General features: G+C 35.3%; 1 protein-coding gene across 1 annotated transcript; it reads left to right on the plus strand.

Moving 5' to 3' along the window:
• The first annotated feature begins 231 nt into the window (after nt 1-231).
• Nucleotides 232-24,496, plus strand: Ranbp21 (exportin-5-like protein Ranbp21). Its single transcript, XM_085958745.1, has 21 exons — nt 232-301; nt 779-945; nt 2,509-2,668; nt 5,164-5,382; nt 11,656-11,826; nt 11,916-12,080; nt 12,170-12,298; nt 13,452-13,703; nt 13,784-13,917; nt 16,113-16,260; nt 17,414-17,600; nt 17,946-18,229; nt 18,470-18,744; nt 19,375-19,537; nt 19,727-19,899; nt 20,511-20,722; nt 21,362-21,510; nt 21,622-21,845; nt 22,859-23,114; nt 23,204-23,335; nt 23,544-24,496. Exons 2-21 carry the CDS (start codon nt 800-802, stop codon nt 23,700-23,702), a joined length of 3,738 nt encoding a protein of 1,245 aa, XP_085814871.1. The 5' UTR covers nt 232-301; nt 779-799; the 3' UTR covers nt 23,703-24,496.
• Nucleotides 24,497-25,260: the final 764 nt, after the last annotated feature.

The raw sequence follows: 25,260 nt of genomic DNA on the forward strand, positions 1-25,260 counted from the left end.
ACCAGGGGATGCCAGACGACATAGTAATTTTACCTTATGTATCATAATCATCCAAACTTGATTTCACAGTATTTTGGTATTTTCTCTTAGTTCTTTAAAATTTTGTTTTGCTTTGAAAAGTAAATATTTGTTTCATTAATGTTTCAGTGGAGTAAAAAAATATTGAAATAATATTAAAAAAAACTATAACGTCTGGCAATAATTTTAACATAAATATAATTTTATTAATTTGGTAACCCAGGTGTTCACGACGGCACGAGGCGTTCATGTTTTTCGATTAAAAATTTGTTATTATTTTGTGGTAAATAACTATTTCTAATAATTTTAGCAGTACAAATACTGTTTGCGTTATCAATTAAATTCGAACTCACCCCTCGATACACACCTCATAATATAATATCACCGCGAACATACACTTGGATATTATTTAAATATTGCAGCTGCTAAATTCCAACACCGGCGTTAATTTTGTATTTTTGATATTATATATTAGTGTTTAATTCGTGAGTGCTTTAAAATAATTGAATTTTGATGTCCCTTGAGGGAAAATTCTGACGTTAGTGAAATTTTGATGTTATTTTTATCTGTGCAATATTATTTCATTTCAATGACGTTTCTTTTTTCAAACGAAAACGTCCAATAAAATTAATTCTTTTGTTTTTGTCGACCTTTGTTTGCAACTCTATTCATCGCATTTCGCAATACATTCTCATATTACATCCTCACTTGTCAAATATATAAATACTACACTAATATTCCATTGTGTTGCATTTGACAGCGATAGAAGTGAATCTGTCAAATGAATGGCGTGCAGGGGCACTCCGCTCTCGGCGATGGCGGAGAGGTTTCCGTCCTCGCTGAGGAACTGGCGAGGGCTGTGGAGCTCGCCATGAGTCCTTCGGCGTCACAAGAAATTCGTCTGCAGGCGTACAACGCATGCGAGAGGTAACTGGTACCATATAAGTACTTCAACATTCAAATATCCATATAGCCTGTGGAGAAACAGCTTTTTTTTAGGATAGGTACTAGCTCTTACGGTGGGAAGGTGAAATTCCTAATAAACAATGCTTGTCTGGCCAGTAAATGATTTTAATATAATAATGTATGAATTACATTTTACCACTATGATGTCCACAAATCTCAATCTTTATCCAGCATTACCTACTACAATATGTAGGTAGTTCAAAAAATGTCCAACATGCTTCTAAAATGCACTCATACAAAATCAAAGGTCAAAAATCAAAACCTATCTGAAGAACATCTTTGGGTAGGTACATGTTATCATATGAAGTAGAACCTATCCATGTAGTAAGATGAAACTGGCATTAAGAAGCTTACATGCAATGTAATATATTATATATCACTATATAATATACTGCAGAAGTAGCTTAAAAACTCACAAACTCAATGTTATTGTAACAATAATTTACATAATAATATCGTCGTTGAAACTAGAAAATTGTGTAACTCCGTTTTAATCGAAAATTGACTTTGAATGCCATCTAGTGGCCGTTGATAATATCTATCCGTCTTGCAAATTTTGTAATTCCAGAAAAATTGTATCATTGTTAAATCATGGATGATTTCACTCCAAAACCATACATTTGTATAGGAAACCATAATGTTTTTTGTCTCTCCTGTAAAGTAGTGTTTTTGGAGTTACACAATTTTCTAGTTTCAACGACGATATGTGATGCTGTAAATGTGTAAATAGTACATCTGAATAATGTGGAAAACTGCTGCAATTCCTACTCATTTTGATTGTACATAGATTGACATCTTGTTCTTCTAGAAACTTTAAGGACATCGCATTTAATTACCTCATGAAAAGAATGTTTGTGGCGAGCACATGCAAAAAAACTGAAATATTTTGTTTTGCTATAATGATTAAAAAACTACTTTTAGTTTGGTTTTAGTAAAAGCACTCACCTAAACATTATTTCTGAATTATTTCTACTATATTGTATGTTTCGGAGGTATTTCATAATTCTGTTTTTTCTATAATAAAGAATCTAACATTCTTAAAACCCTATGTACCTATACCATATTAATACTATCGACCGAAGGTACTTGATGGAATTTGTATTTAAATCCATTAGAATTTCCTATGTATATCGTTGTCTTACTATGCAAACCTTCTATGTCTGTTTTATTTTATGAGAGAGTTAAAATGTATTTAATACATTTCTTTTATAAATAATTTTTTTTTTCTATTAAATTATTTAAAGTTCACTCTTTTGATACATCATAAATTTAAAACTTTTTTATTTATAAAATAAATGTAATACATAATATGTGTTAACTCTCTCCTGAACATTTACATAAAACAGACAGAAGGTTTGCATAGTAGGCGGGCAATATTGAATAAAAAAATAAATAATTAAGTAAGTACACCAAAAATCATCACTTGAGACTTATCTTGATAACAATTTACTGGTGTTAATGGAAAGGGTTGTAAATTGTGGAGATTAATGATCAATTTTCATTATTTGGTTATTTCATTTTCAGTTTCAAGGAAGGCTCTCCATGGTGTGCCCAGGCTGGGCTGATCTTAGCCAGCGGCGGTCAATACTCAGCTGTTGTTCGGCATTTTGGCCTACAACTTATGGAGCATACAGTTAAATATAGATGGACTCAAATATCACAGCAGGAAAAAATCTTTATAAAGGTTATTAAGTATTTTATTATAATTTATAATCATTTCTGATTGTAAACCTATTATATAAAACATTTGCCATTACGTGAATCATTATTAAACAAACGCGCGCACACAGAAAAATAGTTCGGGGAGTCTATTTCAAAAAAATATCTACTATGAACTTTCATAACACCTGGAGGTATTGCGAGCAGTCGCATCCACAAGTGGTCATCAAATTCGCATTGTTTAATGGTCATAATTAATAAGATCTTTTGTGTTGTCTACATGTTAGACATGCCGCATCAGAATATTAAAGCAAACATTGGATGCTCCAGATAGTTGCACCAATTCATGAGTGCCATGGGTCTTCCACAAAAAACAGGCCTTACGCGTCGTAGAATGCCGAGAGAAGTGGGGTCAATCTGTTATAAAGGCTGTTCGACAGCCAAGTTATCCAGGTCATGATCCTCAGTCATAAGGTCCTGACGAACAGAAAAAAAGAAGAAATTTTCCATTCAACTAAATAATTTTTCCGTTCCCGGGAGGGTGGGGGGTGCTGTTTCCGAAAACCTCCCCCGTGTGTGCGTGCCCGGTCATTAATATTGAATGCTAAATAGATTTGAAAAGTGATATGAGCCTGTAAATGTGATCCCAACTAGAAGCTCTCTTTATTGGTCCAGTGCCCATAAAACCTATCATAAAAAAACTTTAAAGCATGAGAAACCCATAGCTGAAGATGACACTTCAGCTGTGGCAGCAATATTATAAAAAGTGAAAGTAAAACATCTTCTAATCCGAAGACGTTGAAGAAAACCATCTACTAGATGGAGCCTAAATATATGAAAGTGAAGCTGAAAAAAAGGGTAAATGGAGCCATGTTTAAATCGAGTGCAAGTGATTTCTTGTCACGGATTCACTTATAACAAACACCACTATTTTCTGCATAAAGATGCAAACTACAAGCATCGTATGCAATTTTAGATTATGCCAAACAGTTATTTCCATAGGTCATTAAATTTGCAGGTGTTGCCAAGAGATAAACCCTGAAACTTTCATTTATCATGAATGGATTATTTTTTATATGCTGGATCTTTTTTTAATTTATATCGAAACCAATTGAATCTAATTATTCAGAATATTTGAATGAACAGGCGCAAAATTTGCTTATTTTTACATACAAATTGCCAAAGATGTTTCAATGCGCCGCCAACATACAAATTATAAAATTTTCTTTGGCTACCGACTTACTTGACATGCCTAGATCACTCTACTTTATTCTGGAACATCCCAATGGAAATTGTCCCATCAGTCAGTAGTTAATCTTTGCTGGATTCGGCATCAATAATGGGCAAAATTAACATAATGAGATTCGTGTCCTGCATCTGTCGGAGTTTTTAGGTTCATCTCGTAGACTACTTGTTCAGCACTTTCCAAATGCCATGATTCCAATTTTCTCTTTCCATTTTTGCGTGAACCTCTATCTGAGAGATTGACTACAAGTGTACCTGTAATGGTGGCTCTGTTACCTATTTGGAGTTCTATGTTTATTTATTGGCACAAACATCACTCCCATATTTGAGGTGTGTGTTTCCAAATACTGATTAGTTCACAATTCAATTACGGTAAAGGACGTTTTGCTGTTTCAATTGCAAATAGTTATCTTTCACCTTAGTTTCATTTTATTTGTAATATTCCCATTATAACTTGTTGATAAAACTCTTGCAATAAATATAAGAAATAAAATTGGATGTGTTCGCATTTATTTGTATCATTTTAATTAACAAGTTTTTTTAAATCATTACTTTTCTAAACATATTAGATACATTTATCAATCATTATTAGATCATATTGTAAAATAACTTGTAGAATATGTACACATTTCTTATGAGATTTTGACCATATGAGGCGTCTAATTACAAAAAGCGACAAGTCCACAATTCAATATTTTCGGGAAACAACGTTTTTATGTTTCAAGCTTCAATTATTTGTTTTAACGTGAGATTATTTTTTCCGTTGTATTCTATGTCGAAATTAGCACCAAATGGCAATTTGTTTCAGCCGATAAACTTTTAAATGTAATAAATATAGGCAAAATAAAATTGGACCTAGCGCTATTTGTACCTCACTTTTTAATTTACTTCGCATAAGGCACATATTTCCGTGGCACTGTCATGAGTTTACCAGATGCTACAGCATGGCAGACGCCCTTTTCAATAATGAACGTTCCCTTATTGGTCGACTTAAACACGCGTGAAATCAACCAAGCTTTAAATAATATGAAACACGGACTTGGCGCTTTTTGTAATAAATCGAGACTTAAAATATTTTTTTTCATAGGGTTATGTCGCGTTTTGGAATTTATAGATCAATACATATTGTGTAAAATTATACAAAGAATACGTGCGTATTTTTTTCTCGATTTTGACCAAATGTGGACTTATCGCTTTTTGGAATTACACGCCTCATATATCGACTTTTCATTTTATCTGCCAAATTGTTAAATTGGGAAAATGTAATTGTTAAAGGAAAATGCCATGAAGCTGGTGAGCTGCGGAGGGTGGGCAGCGGGTCACATGAATGACGCCCTGGCGCGGGTGGTGGTGGAGATGGCCAAACGGGAGTGGCCGCAGCAGTGGCCCTCTCTGCTGGCCGAGCTGAGCGACGCCTGCTCCCACGGCAACCGACACACTGAGATTGTCTTGCACGTGCTGCTCCGGCTGGTCGAAGATGTCGCCACTCTGCAGGTGCTCGCTCTATTTCCATTCATATCCAACTATCTATATTGATTCACGTTGACTGCCATTTGTAGAAAATTTATTCACTATTCTTCTGGTCTACTGTTTAATCTATGTTATCTATTATAATGCAACTTCAGCCTTTCAAAGAGTTGACCGCTTTAATTATTGTCCATAGAAGGTCAATCAAATACAGTGAACTATAATTATTTAGAATATTTTGATGAACAACCACAAAAATGACATCATACATTCAATTATTATTACATACTGTTATATGTCATTGTAAAGTTGCCGAATCCATATAATTAGTTACAATGGTGTAAATGCGAGAGGCTATCCTGAAATGATTAGCTAATGTCGTACCTATGTAGAACTGAATCATAATTATTCACATATTAGGTGAGTCCATGATTTGACCAGAGCATGTGCATATATTGCCAAAATATTTACAGAATATTTAGATGAACAATCATACATATTATTTCAATTTCATGTTTGTAATTCGTTTCGAAAAGTCAAAGCAATGATGGCGGTGGTAATTCAGTTTTAATACACCAACTACAAAATCTTTGTTTTAATGCTAAAATTTCATAAGGCTCCCTCGTTATCATCAAACATTGTGTGTTTATTGTGTGGTTAAATATCTTTTATTATTATGTAACTGTGTTATTAACAGGTTGACCTTATGGGAGATTACAAAAATTTATCATAATTAAATAAATATATCACAATGACGTGTGTTTGAAGTAACATTTATCAGATCGTAAATCAGCAATATCTTTTGACAATAAATTGTTTTTTTTAACAAATCAGCTTTGCACCTGATATTTTATATAGATTTTAAATATCATTCCTAATGTTAATACATAATCGTAAAATGTTTCCAATGCATAATAAACCTTTTTTTTTCCAAATATTTATGAATGTATTGTGTTGAGTATTGAAATTGGATTTTTTTTAACCATGTCTGATTGCAGAAGAAAGAGAAGGCTCATTTAATGTACATACTGAAAACGATTAGATGTTTCTACGGTATCGTGGAAAGCTTTTATTAAATAATTTTTATAACTAAATCTTTTTTCTTTTTCGTAATCCACATGGTTGAGGATCGTGATCACTCCGGAATTGGGTACTGTGACTTTCTGAATCAGTACCGTAATCATAAACTAGTATTTTATGTATATTTTATTCCTCATAGGTATTTTACCACGTTTTTATTAGCTCGTATTCTTGTTTGTCTGGTACAGATTTTTTCTTGTGTGTCCAGTATAAATTTTTTCTTGTTTGTCCAAGATTTGTATTGGACGATTGAAGATTTTTAACTAACTTCCCGACTAGCTAGACATTTGAAACTTTTAGAACACGACGACAATGCAGTCTTTTAATACTTTTAGCCATTTTTAAGCAGAATTAAATTCATTTTCAGTTAATTCTGTTTTGTATGGAAAGCTATTATTGTTGGTTGCTAAGGGGGTTCTAGCAACTAAGTTATTAAGAGCGTACATAAGTGAAACGGCAAATAATTTTCAACACTATGTGGAACGAAATTTCGACCGCGTTGAGGTGCGTTGCCATTCGGAGAGGGATAGTCGACCTGTTCACAGGTTAATTTCTTTTGTGTTGGAGTCGGATGAATATTTTCTTAAATCGTATAAAGATGACTTAAAAACGTTCCGCATGTACTTGAAAAAGAAAACCTGTCAATGAATATACTATTATTATTACGAATATAATAATAAACATAACATAAAAAAGACGCATGTTGAATTTTTATGACAAATTATATTTCGTTTGGTTCGCGTCATTTGGACCCGCAATCCGCACATCGCCTAGTCACAATCTTTTTACACCATGCCTCAGCTGAGGTATAGTAAGACTATAGTCTTAATAATATACGTGCATTACTATGGAAATCAATATGAAATGTCAAAATGACATTTATTATCTTGTAATTATTTTAATTTTGAATAGGGACCTCAAAAATACTAATTGGCCCTGGCTTTGCATTTTATCTCTGAAAGACCCTGATCATAGGTGTACTAGCAAGTGTTCTGTTATTTTTCTATCGTTCTTCATTAACCAAACATCTAGTGCAAGGATGACGAACCTTTTCCTGTCGGAAGGTCACATTCATAATCTTAAATCAAATAAGGCCGCATTTAAGAAACATACATAAAAATGCATGTACTTTCATCCCTCAATTTACGCGGTAGATGGGTTCCAAAAGAATTTTAAGAAAAAATAAATTTGGTTAATATTTTCAAAAAAATGGGTTTTTTTTTTTGTTCTTTCTCGAGGGCATAAATCGAGGGATAAGTGTACATTGTTTTGGAAATGAAGGAATACAATGAAATTTATTAATTTATTTATTTACGGGTTTACCCTTTAAAATGTATACATATCTACATTATAATATACATATATTTACACGGATATAGTAAAAATATTAAACATATTCGACTTACTTAAAAAAACACCAGCAGGAGTATCACGGGTAAAGTACGCTCTTCATCCCGATGCTTGCGCATTCACTCCTTTGGTACTCCATGGGATTTTATTATATTATAAATTTATATGTAAAAACACACTATTCTCACATTTTTTTATACCTAATAAATAAAAAGTCATAGAAAAATAAAAGGATTTATTTTGTAAAATTTGGATTCAGTCAAAAGGCCGCACTTGAGACCCTAAAGTTCATTACCCCTGATCTAATGCATTAAATTACGAATTGTAAATATCACTAATGTGAATCGAGTTTTTAATTGGGGATATGGGCATTTTCGCCAAAGTTTGTACATTGCGTTTTTGGCATGTCCCATGACTTTGATTGATTTTTTCATAGTTATTATATTATAAAATGTTGGAAAGTTATGTACTTTTAACATGCAAATTTATTAATTTACTCTATTCAATCAGTTAAATACAACTATCTGACCTGTATATATTTTTAATTGATTATTTAGATCGAAAGGTAGTGCGTTTTTACCATGTCCCACCCATAAATTCAAATAAACAAAGTCTAATTTCGTCATTAATTTTGAGTGTGTAAAATTAAATTCGTAGTGTTTTCAACAGCTTACATTATATATTTTTGGAAAATATATAGTTTTTTCGTAAATTTGTACCAATATTGAAAAAAAATCACGTTTAAAGTGTGTCCCAGGATATTTGAAAAAGTGGAACTCCACATTCCGTTACCACGATTTTAGCATGAAGGCGAAAAATTTTCACTATAAATATGTTTTTTTTTAATGTAGCAACATTTTTGTATAACACTGATCGCCATGTACACTTTAAATTGTTGGTGTGTGTCGGTATCGCTATCGGAACAGGTTGCTTTCTGGGTTGGTCATTTAAGAAGTTCCACTACTGTTACCACGATTTATAAGGTAAGAAAACACATATTTCTATTTCACATACTACACATATTGAGCTTATCTTTCATACTACAGATATAATAAAACATATCGCAGGTTTAACAATAAAACTAAGCTAAATTTTGGCTTCAAACACTTCTGAAACAGAATCCGTTACTTCCATTCCGAAACTATATTGGTGGTAACGTATATGTGGAATGTAAAAGTAACGAAATGGCATGCATAAAGTTGGGTTTACAGTGTGTGTTTAGTTCTTCATAGATTATAAAAATTTTATTTTGTCTGTTCGTATGAAAAACAAAAATATTTTCATTAAAAAATATAGAAAATAACCTGACTATAATATAATAATATAATAAAGATTAAAAAAGTATGTGATATATCTGAATACGCAAAAATAGCGCACATAAAAGTATGGAGATAAAAAAAAACAACAGAAGGAAAAGAAAAAACACCAGACTGAAATAATTGCGAGACAGGCACTGGCTCTGTCATACTCTTTCTGTTATACGCCACCAAAATTTTAAAACTTCTCCATACATTTTAGGCATAGAAATTTATAAAAATGTATGAAAAAGTATTTTTTTGTCACGTTTAACAGAAATGTGTACTCGATTAGATTTAATACCTAGAACTGTAGGTATTCACGAAATGTCAGAAAAGTACGTCTTGATTACAATCAACCTGTATAGCTACATTTTATGTTGATGAATACAATTAAATTTCAAGACAACATACAGTCGAACTTGGTTATTACGAGGAAGATGGGACCGACTGAATTTGCTTGTTATAAGCGTTACTCGTTATATCAGAGAATAGGTATTTTTAAATGAGCATGTCACATTACACAAAAAGTCGAAAATAAAAAATTTGGAAACCATCGTAAAAATCCCCGAAACGAGCATGGCATTCATAAACTACAAAAGAAGTTGTTTATTGTAATTAACGCTGGTAGGTACCTACGGACTTCACAAACCTTGGATTTTTCAACCATATGCGTGGATACTTTTTTATTATTGTCGGTGAAACACCAATAAGGTAGGTACTTAGACACTTTACTAGTGTCATAAACGTAATCCGACCCCGGCGGCATCCTGTCCAATCGGATTTTATTGCTTAGGGTCGAAATGTTTTAAAACGGTCGACACATTAACAGTATTTTAGCTCGGTATATCCGATAAGTTGCTCGTTATAACAGTGAAAAAATTAAATGTATGGCGAAAATCATAAACCAATTGTCAACAAATGTTTCGTTATTACATCCGAGATCTCGCTATGTCCGAGATCGTAATAACCGAGTTTGACTATAATTATTTTCGTAAAAGTTATATACTCCGTGCCGCGCTAGGAACTCGCGTCTGAATCCCTTGCTGATTTTTTTTTCATATATTGTTAATTTGCTTAAAAATATTTTTTATCTGAGTTACAAATAATATAAATGCCAAATAAAGTTATGGTAATGTATAGTGTGTCAAAATTATTACCTACCTTATTTTACAAGTATTGTGAAATTTATTATAAAATATATCTATTTTAGTGATTAAGTTTGATTTGTTTTGTTATTTTGACGCACGTTGAATATTTATCTGTCTATCAAAAAATTCAAATAAATTTCATAAAACAAAAATTTGTTTTTATGGTAACATGTAACTTAAGCTTTACAAATTACACTCCGTTACCATTTCGTTCCATTCCGAAAATGTCCCCAAAAAAGTTGAACGTTAACTATTTTTCATTTGATTATTAAATAACGAAACTTATTTATTTTTCCAATAAAATTTAGTAAAAGTGATTATTGTCTTTAAAAAAATAGCAGAACGAACATTGATTGGTTTTTTCAAATACTAAAGGAAAAATGCTCTGCCATTATAGACATAGGGTAACGGAGGGGAACGAAATGTGCCCAAGAATTAAAATTCAATAATATTTTTTGACTATTTGTAGTTTTATTTTGAAGTGTATGGTTTTTTTAATCTAATAGAGCTCTTTTAAGTGATAAAAAGTGTTTCATTCATGTTTTAAAAGCTAAGTTTCGTAGTCACGGAACGGAAACTTATTATGCCCAATTTCATAATAAAAATGATATAAATATTGTATTAATCAATATTTTGCTGAAAAATTGCTATCACCAATTCAGTAATAGAACAAGGAATCTGCTAGCTATATAAAAATGGTTAATTTGAGTGAAAAAATAATATTACCCAAATTTCAAACATGTACAAACTTTGGCGAAAATGCCCATATACATACTCATATCGTTTGTTGCTGTGGAATAAAGTAAAGTACTATTTTCGCATCAAGACAGAGTATTGTATGGGCCCCTCCACCCAGTGAAAGTTGGCTTTAATTATTCGCTTAACCCACTGGCTCCATACCCTCTAGATTCATACACATAAAAAACAACATCTAAATTTGATCTAGGATGCCCTGTCCGGGGTGTGGGGTTGGTTAGTTGTCTGATAGTACATACCTCTAATACATTATGAGAAATTATGCACACTCTTGGGCATCATATACCTCATAAGCGATGTAGCAAAATTTACAATATGTAATATTACTAAGTATACTATTTTTTCTATTCAACAAATAATTCACAAGTTTAAGAATGTATCATTTTTATTGAACATATATAATTTGAAAACCCTCAGAAGCATACCTATAAGAAAATATCTTGAAAAAATATGATGCCGGACAGGAATTGTACCTGCATCCATCAAATTGTGACCAATGTCCACACACACACTTCCTAATTACAATGAAATTGACAAATCATCATGCAATTGAAGCACTTCTCACATTTCCCCAATATAGACGACTGGTTTTTGTGGCTAAAAATCAAGGTTAGTTACTTTGAATATATTCGATGTATATTATAAATTTACATTTTCTGTTATTTTAGACTTTGGAGTCAAATCAACGACGGAAGGATATTTATGCTGCACTGACAAGTAGTATGGCAGAAATATTTTCATTCTTCCTTCGGCTGATCGAACTTCACGTTCAGCGCTTCAGAGAGACCACTCAACACGGAGATTTTCAGAATGCCTCTGAGCACGAACACGTCGTTCAAGTGAGCCTTATCTCATGATTTAATCAATTTAAATATCTTGACTATATTTGCAATATTTACGTCTTATTAACGTTTGATTCCTTTTTTAGGTGGTTCTGTTGACTCTCACGGGTTTCGTGGAGTGGGTTTCCATGAATCATATCATCGGTCAAAACGGAAGACTCTTACAGATCCTGTGCATCCTGCTAAGCGATAAAGCGTTTCAGCTGCCGGCGGCGGAGTGCTTATTGCAAATAGTCAACCGAAAGGGCCAGGTCTGTGTATAACCTATATGTTATGGCAATCAACTTGCAACAGAAAAATCCGGTATGTTTGTTTCAATTTGAAATTAATTCAATTTCAGATGAAGGAACGGAAGCCGTTGATGATATTGTTCAGTGAAGACGCAATTGGATGTATTCACAGATCTGCCGCAGCGAATGCCAATTCCCAAGATGAAAAGGATTACTTATTTCTTAAGAAGTTGACACAGGTATTAATTTACATTCTTCCTATTGAAGGAACATTAACGTTGATGTTGGTATTAAATGATATGGAATTCTGATAACTGATATTTTCGTGTATGAACCTACTTTTTTCACAAATTTCATTAACCATCTTTTATGTTGAAAATTCACTGTTTTTGTGGATTATTATTCTATAAAGCCTATTATTTGGCAACACTGACTGTCTTGTGACTACCGGAGTCTATGATGCATATTGTCGTATTCATGGATTTCTGGGTTTTCACTGTGTGCATTTCTTTCTTCTTTCCTCGATATTTTAAGCTCGTTACAGAAGCCATTCTCAAGAGATATGTTATGATGAAATGTAATGTAGTATAGGTGTATGAATGCGAATGCTACTCTGAATGTGAAAAGGAATCCGATTAGCTGAGAGCAAACCATTGCTCACAGTAATGTGTTGTGTTAGTTTTGACAGCCAGAGATACCCGATCGAGTATTGGATTTCGCTAACAGTGCCGGAAGCCATGACGTGTTTAACCGTAACTCGTCATCCCTATTAATATTTTCAAGGTCTCAAACGATTTCAATAGCCTCCTTTACCAATTGTGAGAAATATCCCTTATTCCGACTGTATCTTGGTCTTAAAGTTAAATTTGCGTCTAGTTTGTGTAGTGTTATATTCACCTCGTGTTCACTCACACGCTTTTTTACCGTTAGAGAAGTTTGGCCTATATACTTTTTCGGGCATCCGCGACAGCTTATCTGGTACACACCTGCCGAGTCCAAAGGCTGCGCGTCCTTTACTGGTCGATGAACGAAGGAAGAAGTACGCATGGCGAAAACCCACAAATCTATAAATACATACGATCGATAATAAACAACCATGAAAGTTTCAAACATTATAATTATGTTGCATATTGTGTTGAATGAACAATATCAAAAAATTGCAGTTACATTAGTCATACGTGCATCATAACGTAAGTTCAAAATAAGTCACCAAAGATGACAATTATATACAAGCCTACCATAGTAATTAATACATGGAATATTATGTATTCATTTTTCTGTAACTGCCCAATTCACCCACAAGAAAAATGTTGTGGATTCGCCATTAAACAAAAAAAAAAAAATTACCTTCTAGTTATATTCCAAATATATAAAATATGTTCATTTTGACAGGTGTTGGCTGGTCTGGGCCAGCAATTAGCATCCCTGTGGGGTCGAGAAGACGGCTTGTCGGAGCGCCCCCAACACTTGGCCGTATTTCTGCAGGCACTGCTACTCTTCTCTTCGCACCCTTCCCTCGTTTTGGCCCACACGGCTGCCGGAGTTTGGGCCACGCTTCTCAAACATGAGCATGCGCAGCGAGATCCTGTCTTTATTTCTTTCATTCCTCAGTGGGTCTCTGCCACAGCACCTAAGTTGCTCAAGGTATTGTTTCAAAGTTACTTTTTGTCAGGTAAACAATAATTATCGATTTGCAATAACCATTTTGAACATTTTTTTTTCAGGTGTCTTATCCTGTTTCCAGACCGGTGGGAATAGCTTTAGACGCCACCAGTTATGCTGCTATTGACTTTGACAGTGAAAATGAATTCGGGATGTTCTTGACTCGATGCCGAAACGATTTCTTGGATAATTTTAGGTCTGTATCGATAAGTCTGGCATTTCAAAGTAAATGTCTATTCAATATCGATAATAATACGTGCCAAGTAGAACACATGTATATCCAACTACGTGGTACAGCGTGTTGTAACATTCGAAACTGAGTTTATAGCCAACATACATGTTCAAAACAGGTTTTACACTGCACATCACAGGCTTATCCAACTCATTCACAGTCCTGTCACTTATTACCCGTCAAATATTTAGTCTACCATTTAACACAATGGATCATTTCTCCATCACACAATTCATAAAAATCGGTTGAGCAAGTGGCTGACATCTTTTTCTCGTAAAAACAAAATCTGTTAATACAAACTTCCAGTCTGGGCGGCCCAGGATCGGACATGGTCGAAGAAAAAAAATGGGTCAATTTCCAAACTGCGTTTAATTTAATGTCAATATCAATTTTGGGATTGACATTAAATTAAATGAATGAAATACAAGGAATTACAAATACATATTGTATTTATTCTACATTTTTTTAATTCAACTTACATTGCAATAAGGGTGATAGTGATTCTTACAACTTTCTATGGTCTTCTCTGAAAAATGTACCCACTTTTCTGTTCAGTTTTGTATGGAACGGTGTATCCTGCAGATATATCAATGATCGTGACTATCACAAAAGATAATCTTTATTCACATTGATATAGATTTTTCCTTTATATTATTTACCATTTCTCTTGTTCAAAATCAGTATTATGTATGTGAAAAATCATAGCTGTAGAAATTGCAAAATATTTCCCCACTCATTTACTTCCTTTATAACTCAAAAAAATAACGCTGTAATTTACAATTATTATAAGCAAGTAACACGTTGGGGTAGTTTCGTTAATGCTGCAAATCACAAACTGGTTTTTGACAATTTGTAATTTTTTAATGCACGGGTCAAATAGTTTGCCAATAATTGAAAACAACTCGCAGTTGAAAAGTGTAATTTTAATGCATTTGTCATTGTAGCGTTGACATTTCACCATAAAATTGACTTCTGTTTATGACAATTGTCACTTTAACTGTTGGTCGGTAACATTACAAGAGCATGAATTGAAGCACTGACGCACCAGAAATCCACATTGTGCACCGCCATATGTCTTCGAACCTTCCACAACACTAGCTTATATTTTATTTTGTCTACTTGGTCTCTATTCTTTATAATATGTTATCTGTAATGAACCCTCATGTAAAGCACTAAACATTACATAAATCAAAGAAAAAACTCACGACTCATTTTTTGTGACAGATTTTCAACATAAACATCGTTATTATCTTTTCATTAAATTAGTAAAGGTCCTTTTAAACATCAGTTCGGTTGTCCGTTCAGTCGAGCTTTCTGTTTTGGTCTGTTCAGTTTTGTAACAGCGGGGTATTTGGACGATCAGTTGTCCGTTCAGTCGAGGTTTCATTTGCCAGGTCAGTTTGGAATCGGCGGTACATATTTACGTATTTTTTATCCACTAAAAATGAATATTATTTTTATAATTAGTTTCTAAACATATTGGTTGGTGTAATGCAGTACATATATTTAAAGAAATTATAATATTTCAATCCAAATTAGAAAATTAGCATTAAAAATATGGAAACATGCTAATTTACTCGTCAATTTAACTGGCAACTCTAAAAATGGATACGATAACTGATAGAAAATCCATCCTGTCTCGTCTCTGTTTTGGTTTCAGTCGGCCGCTTCAGTTTTGCATTTACACATCAGTTTAACGGACAGGTCGACAGAAACGGAGACTGATTGAATAGCAAAACTGATCCTTTAAAAGCACCTTAATACATACCATAACTGTTTTGTATTTTTAAATATTAAAATCGTATAACAATCGTGAGGTGAAAATTTTTCCTGACTCACATTTCTTACAGTGTTTTTAATGCCTATATACACCGAATTATAAGAGATAATTTAAAGTTTTTTTGGTACAAGTCTGTTATGTGTAATACAGCGGCAAACACATTTTGAAAATACCCGATATACTGCATTATTTGTTAGTTTAGGTTAGGTTAGGTTAACCTAACAAATAATCCAGTATATCGGCTATTTTCAAAATGTGTTTGCCGCTGTATTACACATAACCGACTTGTACTGTTTTTTCTTCATCCAGGGAATATTGCTTTTATGAAGCTAGGCAATACTGTCAGTTTTACTTAGTCGACCTTTCTTTTATTCAATAGGCAAGCCACGTTGATTGCACCCCTTGTAACATTCGGATACATGGACCAATGGCTAAGAATTGTATTAGACAAAGCTGTCACACATCAACACAACACGCATGGAAATATACACGATCCTGTATATCTTGAGTGGGAAGCATTGACACTGGTGAGTATCAAATAATTTCTGTCATGTGTCATTGTTTATGGAATTCTTTATTACATATTATATTATGTAATACATTAGATTCAATCGTAAACTTCATTAAAAAATGCAGTTATACTAGTTTACATTGAGCATGTCGATATGCATTACAGTAAAACCCTGTTTATATGGACATGGGTAATTCAAAATTTGCTTATAACGGTTTCCACTAATTTTGATGAATGAACCATAATAGTCACGATTGATATTATTCTGAAAGAAATTTTATCCAAAAAAAAAAACTTTACTGTTTTTTTGCCATACATTTTCTATTTCCTAATTTGAGTTATTTTCGGTCCTGTCGATTTCAAATTAACGGGGTTTTACTGTAATAAAATAAGAGAGGAATCAATTGCCATCAAAATGATTATACTGAGATACCCGGGGTTCCAGCGGCTAGCTCAGGTGTCCATCGAACCCCGGATTCACAAAAAAGATATTTTAAATTGAGGGGAAATTAAATGAAACCACGTCTGTCTCGTGCGTAACTTGGTATTATCTTATATTTTACATTTTCTTTACACGTTTACATATTTTGTTTTAACAATAAGTTTCGCAGGTCCGTACATGTTGGAAAAGGGACGCTCACTAACTTTCTTTCTTTTTCCAAATTTCGCGTACCCACGCCGTCCAGCAAAAAGGACTCTCGTGATTGGCCAAATTTTATCGCGTGATGCTTTTGATTTGACGAATCACGAGGACCACCCCGGCCCGGCGCAGGCGCGTGGAAATTTGAACGTTGCCGGCAAGTGCGGCAAAATTTATTATATTTGAATAAGTACTTATATTTAATCTTAAAATTATCTCTTTCATCCATCATCATTTATACTTTTTAAATTAAATTAAATTTATCTTAATTACACCTCCGCCCAATATGTGATTTTCACACACCGGACGAAGGCTTTTACTTATGAATAAAAAATTACGTAGTTGAGCAAGGAATCAGATTAGATGTTTTATGAAGCCGTTTCTAGAGGTCAGGGTCAGACATTTTGACTTATGACTACTAAATGATTATTTTACACCGGGAGAAGCCCGCCTGTAACAGGGGTGTATCAATACCTTTACTTATTAATTCAAAAAAAGTTGTAAACGACTGATATTTCTTTTTTTTCAGCTTTTAGAAAGTGTCCTGTGTCGTATTCTTATGGCATCGGAAAGACCTTCCGTTCAATCCGGGCTCGCCTTATTGGAACTGTGTCTCGCCCTCGAACCTCAGGATCCACTCCTACTAAGTCTGCTGCTGTCCTTCATTTCAGCTTTATTCGTCTTTCTCAGCATGTCCTCCTGCCAAATTACACAAGGTTCGAATGACAACTGGACTATATGCACTAAGGAACTGACCCGTACTCTTTATATTGTAATTTTTAAAATTTTATATTTCAATATCTCTAATTTAAAAAAGAAATTCATGCAAATGATTCAAATTTTTCAGAAAATTCCCATTCCCAATTTTTTAATTATTTTCATAATAAATTGAATCATTATTAAACCATGCAAATATAGCATATGTATAATATTATCATACATATAACACTAATATGTGATGTTCCTTACTACATAGTACCATTCAACATTGAAAAATAATATTTCAACAATAATATTGTAGTTTTACCAAAGCAAGATATTTAATTTAAAAATAATTTCAGGCAATTGCGTCGCAATGTCAGGGGTGTCGTTACTTCCCCGAGTGCTGGACAAGATATTCGCGGCGTTGGTGTACACGGGCTGCTCCCCCGGCCAAGTGGACAGCAAAGAGAACCGTTCCCGCGTCGTAAAGAACGTCAGACGACACGCTGCCAGCCTCATGGTGAAAATCGGTCACAAGTATCCCCTCCTCCTGCTGCCGGTTTTCGACCGCGTCCATTCCACGGTCAGGAAACTCTGCGCAGATCCTTCTCAACTCAGTACCATGGAAAGAATCACATTGCAGGTTATACCTTTACGCTTGTAATGCGGGAACTGCTGCCATTCTTTACAATATTCTAATAAATTTGGCTCATCATCTTGGCACTCATGTTCAATTTCAAATTCTTACATATGAGAGTATTCGAATTAATATTACTCTAGTTGCGTATTGCGTATGGGTAATGGACTTGATTGATTTGTAACATATTATTGAAATGGTTCATAATTTTGAAAAATTAACTGTGAACTGATATATATTTTTCAGGAAGCTCTTCTATTGATCTCGAATCATTTCTGTGACTACAATCGTCAGAAAGAGTTGATCGGAGAAGTGCTAGGGTCGTGCGGAGCACACTGGGCGGACATGGCGAGACACTTCAGCTCGGCGGCAGCCCTTATGCGCTTCGTGGGGCTGGACGAGCCGCCCGTGCATCCTTCCACCCACGATCACATCGGCCAGAACCGAAGTCACCTGCTCCACTGTGTGAACCTGCTCCTGGGAGTTATCAAGCGGTGCGCCTGGCCCGATGACCCTGACAAGTCAGTCCAATGTCTCCATATTATCAACGTCATTTATAATTTGGCCATTTCTTGCAGGAAATATTTACGTAAAACTGTCTGTTCACTTACTGTTCATACTGCAGCACATGCCAGTAAACTATTAAAAAATAACTTGAATAAATAATTACTCTTCCATTTGCATTACAATTTTTCATGATGCATGCAAATAAAATTATGCCCGTTTCAGACGGAACACCGGTGTCGCGCTCGATATAATATAGGAGGCCTTTGTATTTGAATAATGGGGCCTTTGTATTATGTTTATGAACGCCCCAGAGCTAATCCTCCTATATTATATCGAGCGCGACACCGGTGTCCCGTCTGAAACGGGCCTTAGTGTATTCTAACCAGAATTATGCAAAGGAAATGGAGAGAACAACAGAAGTTCCGCAATTAACTGTTTCAAAATATTGATGAATGATCATTGAATGAATGATAATAGCAATTATGGCCCGAACACATAACGTTTCTATCCCTACATCAGCGTGATAGCATGTGACATGATGGAAATGTGTACGGATCATTAGAATCGGTAATGCCATTTGCACCGATAGTAACCCTTTCTACACAGATTCAAACAATTTTAATGATATTTTTATTATGATGTAGAGCGAACCGAGGTGGCTTCAGCGGCGGTATGACGGCGGGCGGGAATCCCATCTGGAGAAACCCTTGTGCAGAGCACGTACTCCCCATTCTGCCGCACGTCCTCACTCTCTTCCGAGCACTAAACCAGCTCTACGACCCGCAGGCCATGCGATCACTCTCTGAGGTGCGTTTTTCGATTACCATCCTGAACTGTTTCATCTATTCGCCACAAATCTTATTCATTAGCAATATTTAAAAAAAGAATTAAATACGGGTGGGTCCAGTAAAACAAAAACAAAATTTAGCATACCGCTGTCGAGAAAGAGTAGTATGTCATACTTCATTTACTAAGGTGTGTATTGAATGTGCGCAGGGTTATCAAGGAGCATATAGCATGCTGGAAGTGGACCGTCAAAATCTGTTGGGGCTAACATGGGCGGGGCAGGCGGACCCTCTCGACCCCAGCACCAAACGACCATTTTCACCTCTCGACCGCATGCAAAACTTCATCACCGGCCTCCACGACTCCTGTTGTCACATGCTAGGGTAGGTATCATTTGTCTTTCGACATTCCTCAATATCAGTATATCAGTAGCGGCAAGGCAACATTGCTGTGCAGTGGACACATTTCACAGTCACCGGCACTACAATCCAATGCGGGCCTTGACTGCCTCCAGGAAACGCATGCATTGTATTGAATGCTACAAATATTTTCACATGGGGTGTGACGCGTTTGCGTTGATGATTGCGCATTGTGTTATCATCAGATGGCCGGTGACACCACATGACAATAATTCTAAGAGGCTCGAATAGTATTATACACAATATGAAAGAAAAATAATATATAAAATTATGACATTATATTTGTGGTGATGGTAATCCCAGTCACAGCTCCTCCGTTTTTAATTTTACGCTAGTATTGTGACCAACGAATTGGTGACAATTCAAGGATGATATACGTTCGAAGACATCGGAAAGAATATAAGATTACCCGTGGCACCTGTGATCTGTGTGGCCCGCAAACAATTTAAAATGTTTCAATTGGCCTTACTATAAGAAAGATTGTGCATCACGGGTCTATGACTATTCACAACTCTTGTATGTACTTTCCAGATAAACAGGGCAGGGCATGCTCATTTAATATTTGTTGTTTTCAGCTCGGCAGGTCCATCCTTGGGTCGCGAGTTGTACCAGATGGCAGGCATCGGGCCAGCCGTGGTGCAGACAGTTCTCTGCGGATTGGACCACGTCCCCGACTACCGGCTGCGCCCCATCGTCAGAGTTTTCCTCCGACCGTTCATTTACTCCTGCCCCCCTGTCTTTCACCCTGATGTTTTGATACCCATCATTTCACATATCGCCCCTTTCAGTGAGTATATTACATTTTGCATGCAGATCATCAAACCGTAAAGCAATAATAATTGTCTGTTACACCTTTGTTCATACCTAATGAAGTAAAGTAAGATTGTTATAAGTAGCAATGTAATAATAAATTAATGGATATTGTATTATTCCCATAAATAGATGACATGGCAAAATGTCTACATTCTAATATGCCGTACAATGTATTACTTTGCCCTGTCTATTCACACTAAGCAAATACACTTAACTCTCGCTATATGAAATTTCACCATAAGGGAATTATTCTATGAATTTGATATATGGAATAAAAATTCAATTCGAGTCAATAGACTTGTAATCCAACATTTACAACTGTTAATGTTTTTTTCATTTGGGTTGCAGCTGATGATTTCCACAAAACAGAATTTCTGGTAAACTTACCGAAATTCAGTTGAAAAATAATTGCCCCACTAGCAGAGTTATTAAAATGATTGGGCCGCTAGTGATAATTCTCAGCCACACGGTGGAGTAGTTAGTATAGCTCTGAAGCCGTGGGTCTTTGAGTTTTAAAAGTCATTTTCTTTTAAGTCTACCAATATTTTCCATCATAGTCTAAGTACCACTGGTCTACAACATCGATTCTTATGATATTATTCATATATTTCAGTGTACAATCGATTATCAATTCGATGGCAATACATCATGTCTCTCTATGAATCTGGAAAATTTGAAGAGGAGAGTGCCAATGACACCCAAGAAGTCATCGAAGACATGCTGAATAGAAATTTGACTAAAGAATACTTGGACGTGCTAAAGGTACACATTATTTTATTGTACTGAAAACATCCGCTCATTTTGAGATATTGTAGTATGTACATATTGAGATAGATAGTATATTTACTAGTAATTGGCTCATTATGTATTCAGGTGGCCTTGATAGGAGGAACACTTCCGCTGACGGGAGAAGACGGATTGATGGATGCGGAAGAAGGGATGTGCGGAGTGGAATCTTTCGGAGGCAACCCCAACCCCAACTGTCGGCCGTCAGGCGGTCACAATCCTGCCACTCTCCAGGAGCATGTCGGTGAATTGGGCAACACGCTTTTGGCCTCAGAGGAAACTTGCATACCTATAATGATGACCATTTTAAAGTACGCATTTATCACTATTACGATTATTATGATTGTGACGGTTAGAATGGATTCGAATACCGCCATTATAAGTTCATTTAGAGAAACACTATAATTGGAGTTATTTTTATCGAGTGCAGGTAATTCATTTTACTTCACATAAATTCTTGTTTTTTACGGATTTGATCATCATCATTATCTCAACCAGTCTCAATCCACTGCAGTATGAAGACCTCTCCTTGCCGTCTTCACTCTTCTCGGTTCTCAGTCTTTTGTTGTCATGTAATACACTAAATTTGATTATCTCATAGATCCAGCCTTACAGCCGTATGCATGCCAAATAAGAAAGCAATAAAATTGCAACTATACCACGTTGTGTTCGAACTGAAAGAATATATTAATTTAAACACTCAACGCTTCGGGGGCAGTGGGATGTCACTCTTGGATTTGTTTGTATCATTCTATAATCAGATTTATGATGGAAAAATCATCCCACTTGACGGTTTCTTACGATCAAGGATGGATTTGGGCTTGGGAATCCTATTTATCGTTCTGTGTATCTCTAGTAATCTGAATACCTACCATATTTACTGTACGAAAACATCTTCTTGGCTACGCTTCCTGGCGCTGTTTTTTACTAAATGGGAGGAGCTTATAACGGAATTGCAGTTAAAAATGGGCGGAGTATGTTAGTTCAGTAACACGTAGCCAAAAAAATGTTTTCGTACAGTAGTTTGGGTAATCAATCGTTTTCTGCGTTCAGCATGAACAATAACAATGATCTAGCGCAGCGGCCATGAGACATGCTCCATCGTAAAAATGACTAATTAGTAATCGCAATAGCGCTCCACACATTTTACTATCGATAATACTTTATCCTTTACCAGAAACAGAAAAATAATTCACTTGAAATTTTCAGTAATGTCGAAGTCCGTTTGTCTATTTCTTGAAGCAGGTGCCTCTCATCTAGTATTTTACAAATATAGACATTAACGGAGTGATGTGTAATATTTCAATCAATCGTATTTTTGTAGCGCCCTGTGGTGGAGTGACAGCTTCTGCTCGCTGAAGGCATGCTACCTGTTGAGCGGGTGCACTCGGGCGTTAGCCTCGCGGCCGGAATGCGGGGCGGAGAACACGCCTTTCCGCGTACTGCCGGCCACTGCCCTGGACGCTGTTCTGCGCGCCTTGCAGCAGCACGGTCAGCACGACTCCAACCAGGCCGCCCTCCTCACCCTCGGGGTGCAGCTCTATGAGGGCATGCGCTCCAGATGTCCCGCCATGCTACAGGTCTCCACTCTATGCTCCATTTGCTCTCTTTTCAACAATATGCGATCGCACATATTTTGTTACATTTATCTGTTTCTTTTGACTACCAGGTGATGCAACAAATACCCAACGTGAATGCGGCCGATTTACATAAATTAGATGAAAAGTTGATGTCGGCACCTACCAAAGGAAACAAAATAGAAAAGGGAAAGAAAGATCTATTTAAGAAAATTACTAGTCAGGTGGGTCGATCATATTGTACACTAGAAAACTCAGTCTAAATGTTTTCGAGAATAATTATTATATTTTAATCTCGAATGTGACAGGAGAAATTTCATCTGGCTCCTGCAGTATTGAAAATTAAAATCAGCTATAACTTGCATTCTCTTAAAATTATTTTGAAAATTTCTCTCTCCGCCTTGACATAAAATATTTAATGTCTTTTTTCAGCTGATAGGGCGCAGTGTGGGGCAGCTTTTTCGGAAAGAAGTCCTCATAGCAAACTTGCCCCAGATGAACCTCCCTCCGAGAGAAAAAACCGTCGGCCTCTTGGAGAGTTCGGCATCCGCGGGCTTAGCGGAATTCTTTGTCCAGAACACCATTTCATAGCAGTCTCCGTCGGAAGACGGGACGGATCGTCTTTCCCGAGCCTCCAGGGCGTAAATGCCGCTGTTGAAATTACTCATCGCAGCTGTGGAAGGCCGATACTATATTATTAATAGGAATGTATATTTTTATTGTTATTATACTGATGTAGCGAAAGAAGTTTGCACATTATCAGTAAGTGTGGCAAATTGGTAAGGCTGTTAACTAGAGTGAGTCGACTTTTAGTGCGATTTCATATGGAAAGCATTTTTTTACTTTCTTAAGTTGCGTTTCGACCATTGAATGCTTGCGTGTATGAAATGTTATTCCATAATGAAGTGGTCTATTCGGACTTTGTTTTGTACAGATTGAACGTTGAATGTATTTTATTTAATACCTACTCATTTTTATATTTTGAAAGATGTTTCTGTACTATTTACTAAAATAAATCATGTAATAAATTACAAAAATGTGAGGAAAAAATAGTAGCATTCTATGTGATCCAGAATTGTCAATGGATAATCATCGAAGATGCGTAGTTAGGGTCTTAATTTCTTATACACTTTATAATTCAGAACACATTTTAATCAGAAAAGTGATATTATAGTTATATGAATCAGTGCCTGCTGTGTACAAGTTTTGTGTTCTTCATTTTACTTTCTATTAATTGATGTCATTTCTGTCTTTATGAAATGTATGAAATTTATGTTCCTTATGATGTTATTTTAATATAAAAATATTGGTGTCAATGACCAACATTGACTGATTGTATTGTACCCTGCTGCCTCTTGGACATAATAAACAAATAAATTGAATAACTCAGCTTATTTTCATTTATGTATTTTTTGGTTACTCATTAAGTTTATCCTTATATAAACTTGGCACAGCTAAAGCTTTAATCCAAGATCCTCAGATATCCCCACTAAGAGAATGGAACAGGAATATTTTGTAATAAAACTGTTTTAAGTTATGGGTACAGACACCGCCATCTTCAGTCGGCAATGGTACAGACCTACAAACTTATCTGAAGAATGGGATGGGGGAGCCACTGTCGAAAACTACCCAATCAAGACTTCTGGACAAAATTTGGCATTCGAATGACATTTTCAAAATGGCGTCCTATGATAGTTCTTAGTTCCATTTTTGGCCACTCTACAGATGAGTTTGTAGGTCTCTAACTGTGACATAAGGTCATTTTTGGTACAAAGAAAACAACTACCGTGGTAGTTCTTCAGGTACCACCTTATTACTTGGGTAACCTTCCAGACTTTCCAGCAAGGTACCTGTCTCCATTTACGCTAAAAAAATATTACTGATGTAACGACGGAGTGGGTCCTGTACAATGGTTTTCTTGTTGTGACTAACAAATGTTTCTGCCGTTTCATGATCGGTCACTTATCCGAGTCATAATTGGTTAATTCACCGTCCGTTCTTAATTAACATGTTGACTGCGCAAAAAATATCGCATGCTTTACAGAGAACCTGAAAAATACGTACCTTTCGAAACCACAAAACTCTATTAAATTTAAAAACTATTATTATATTTTATCTCAGTTCTGTCGCTTGCAATGTCATTTACACA

The sequence above is a fragment of the Rhyacophila brunnea genome, unplaced genomic scaffold (genome assembly GCF_057557595.1).
Source record: "Rhyacophila brunnea isolate RB1 unplaced genomic scaffold, BYU_Rbru_1.0 scaffold_8, whole genome shotgun sequence".
Taxonomy (NCBI): Eukaryota; Metazoa; Arthropoda; class Insecta; order Trichoptera; family Rhyacophilidae; genus Rhyacophila; species Rhyacophila brunnea.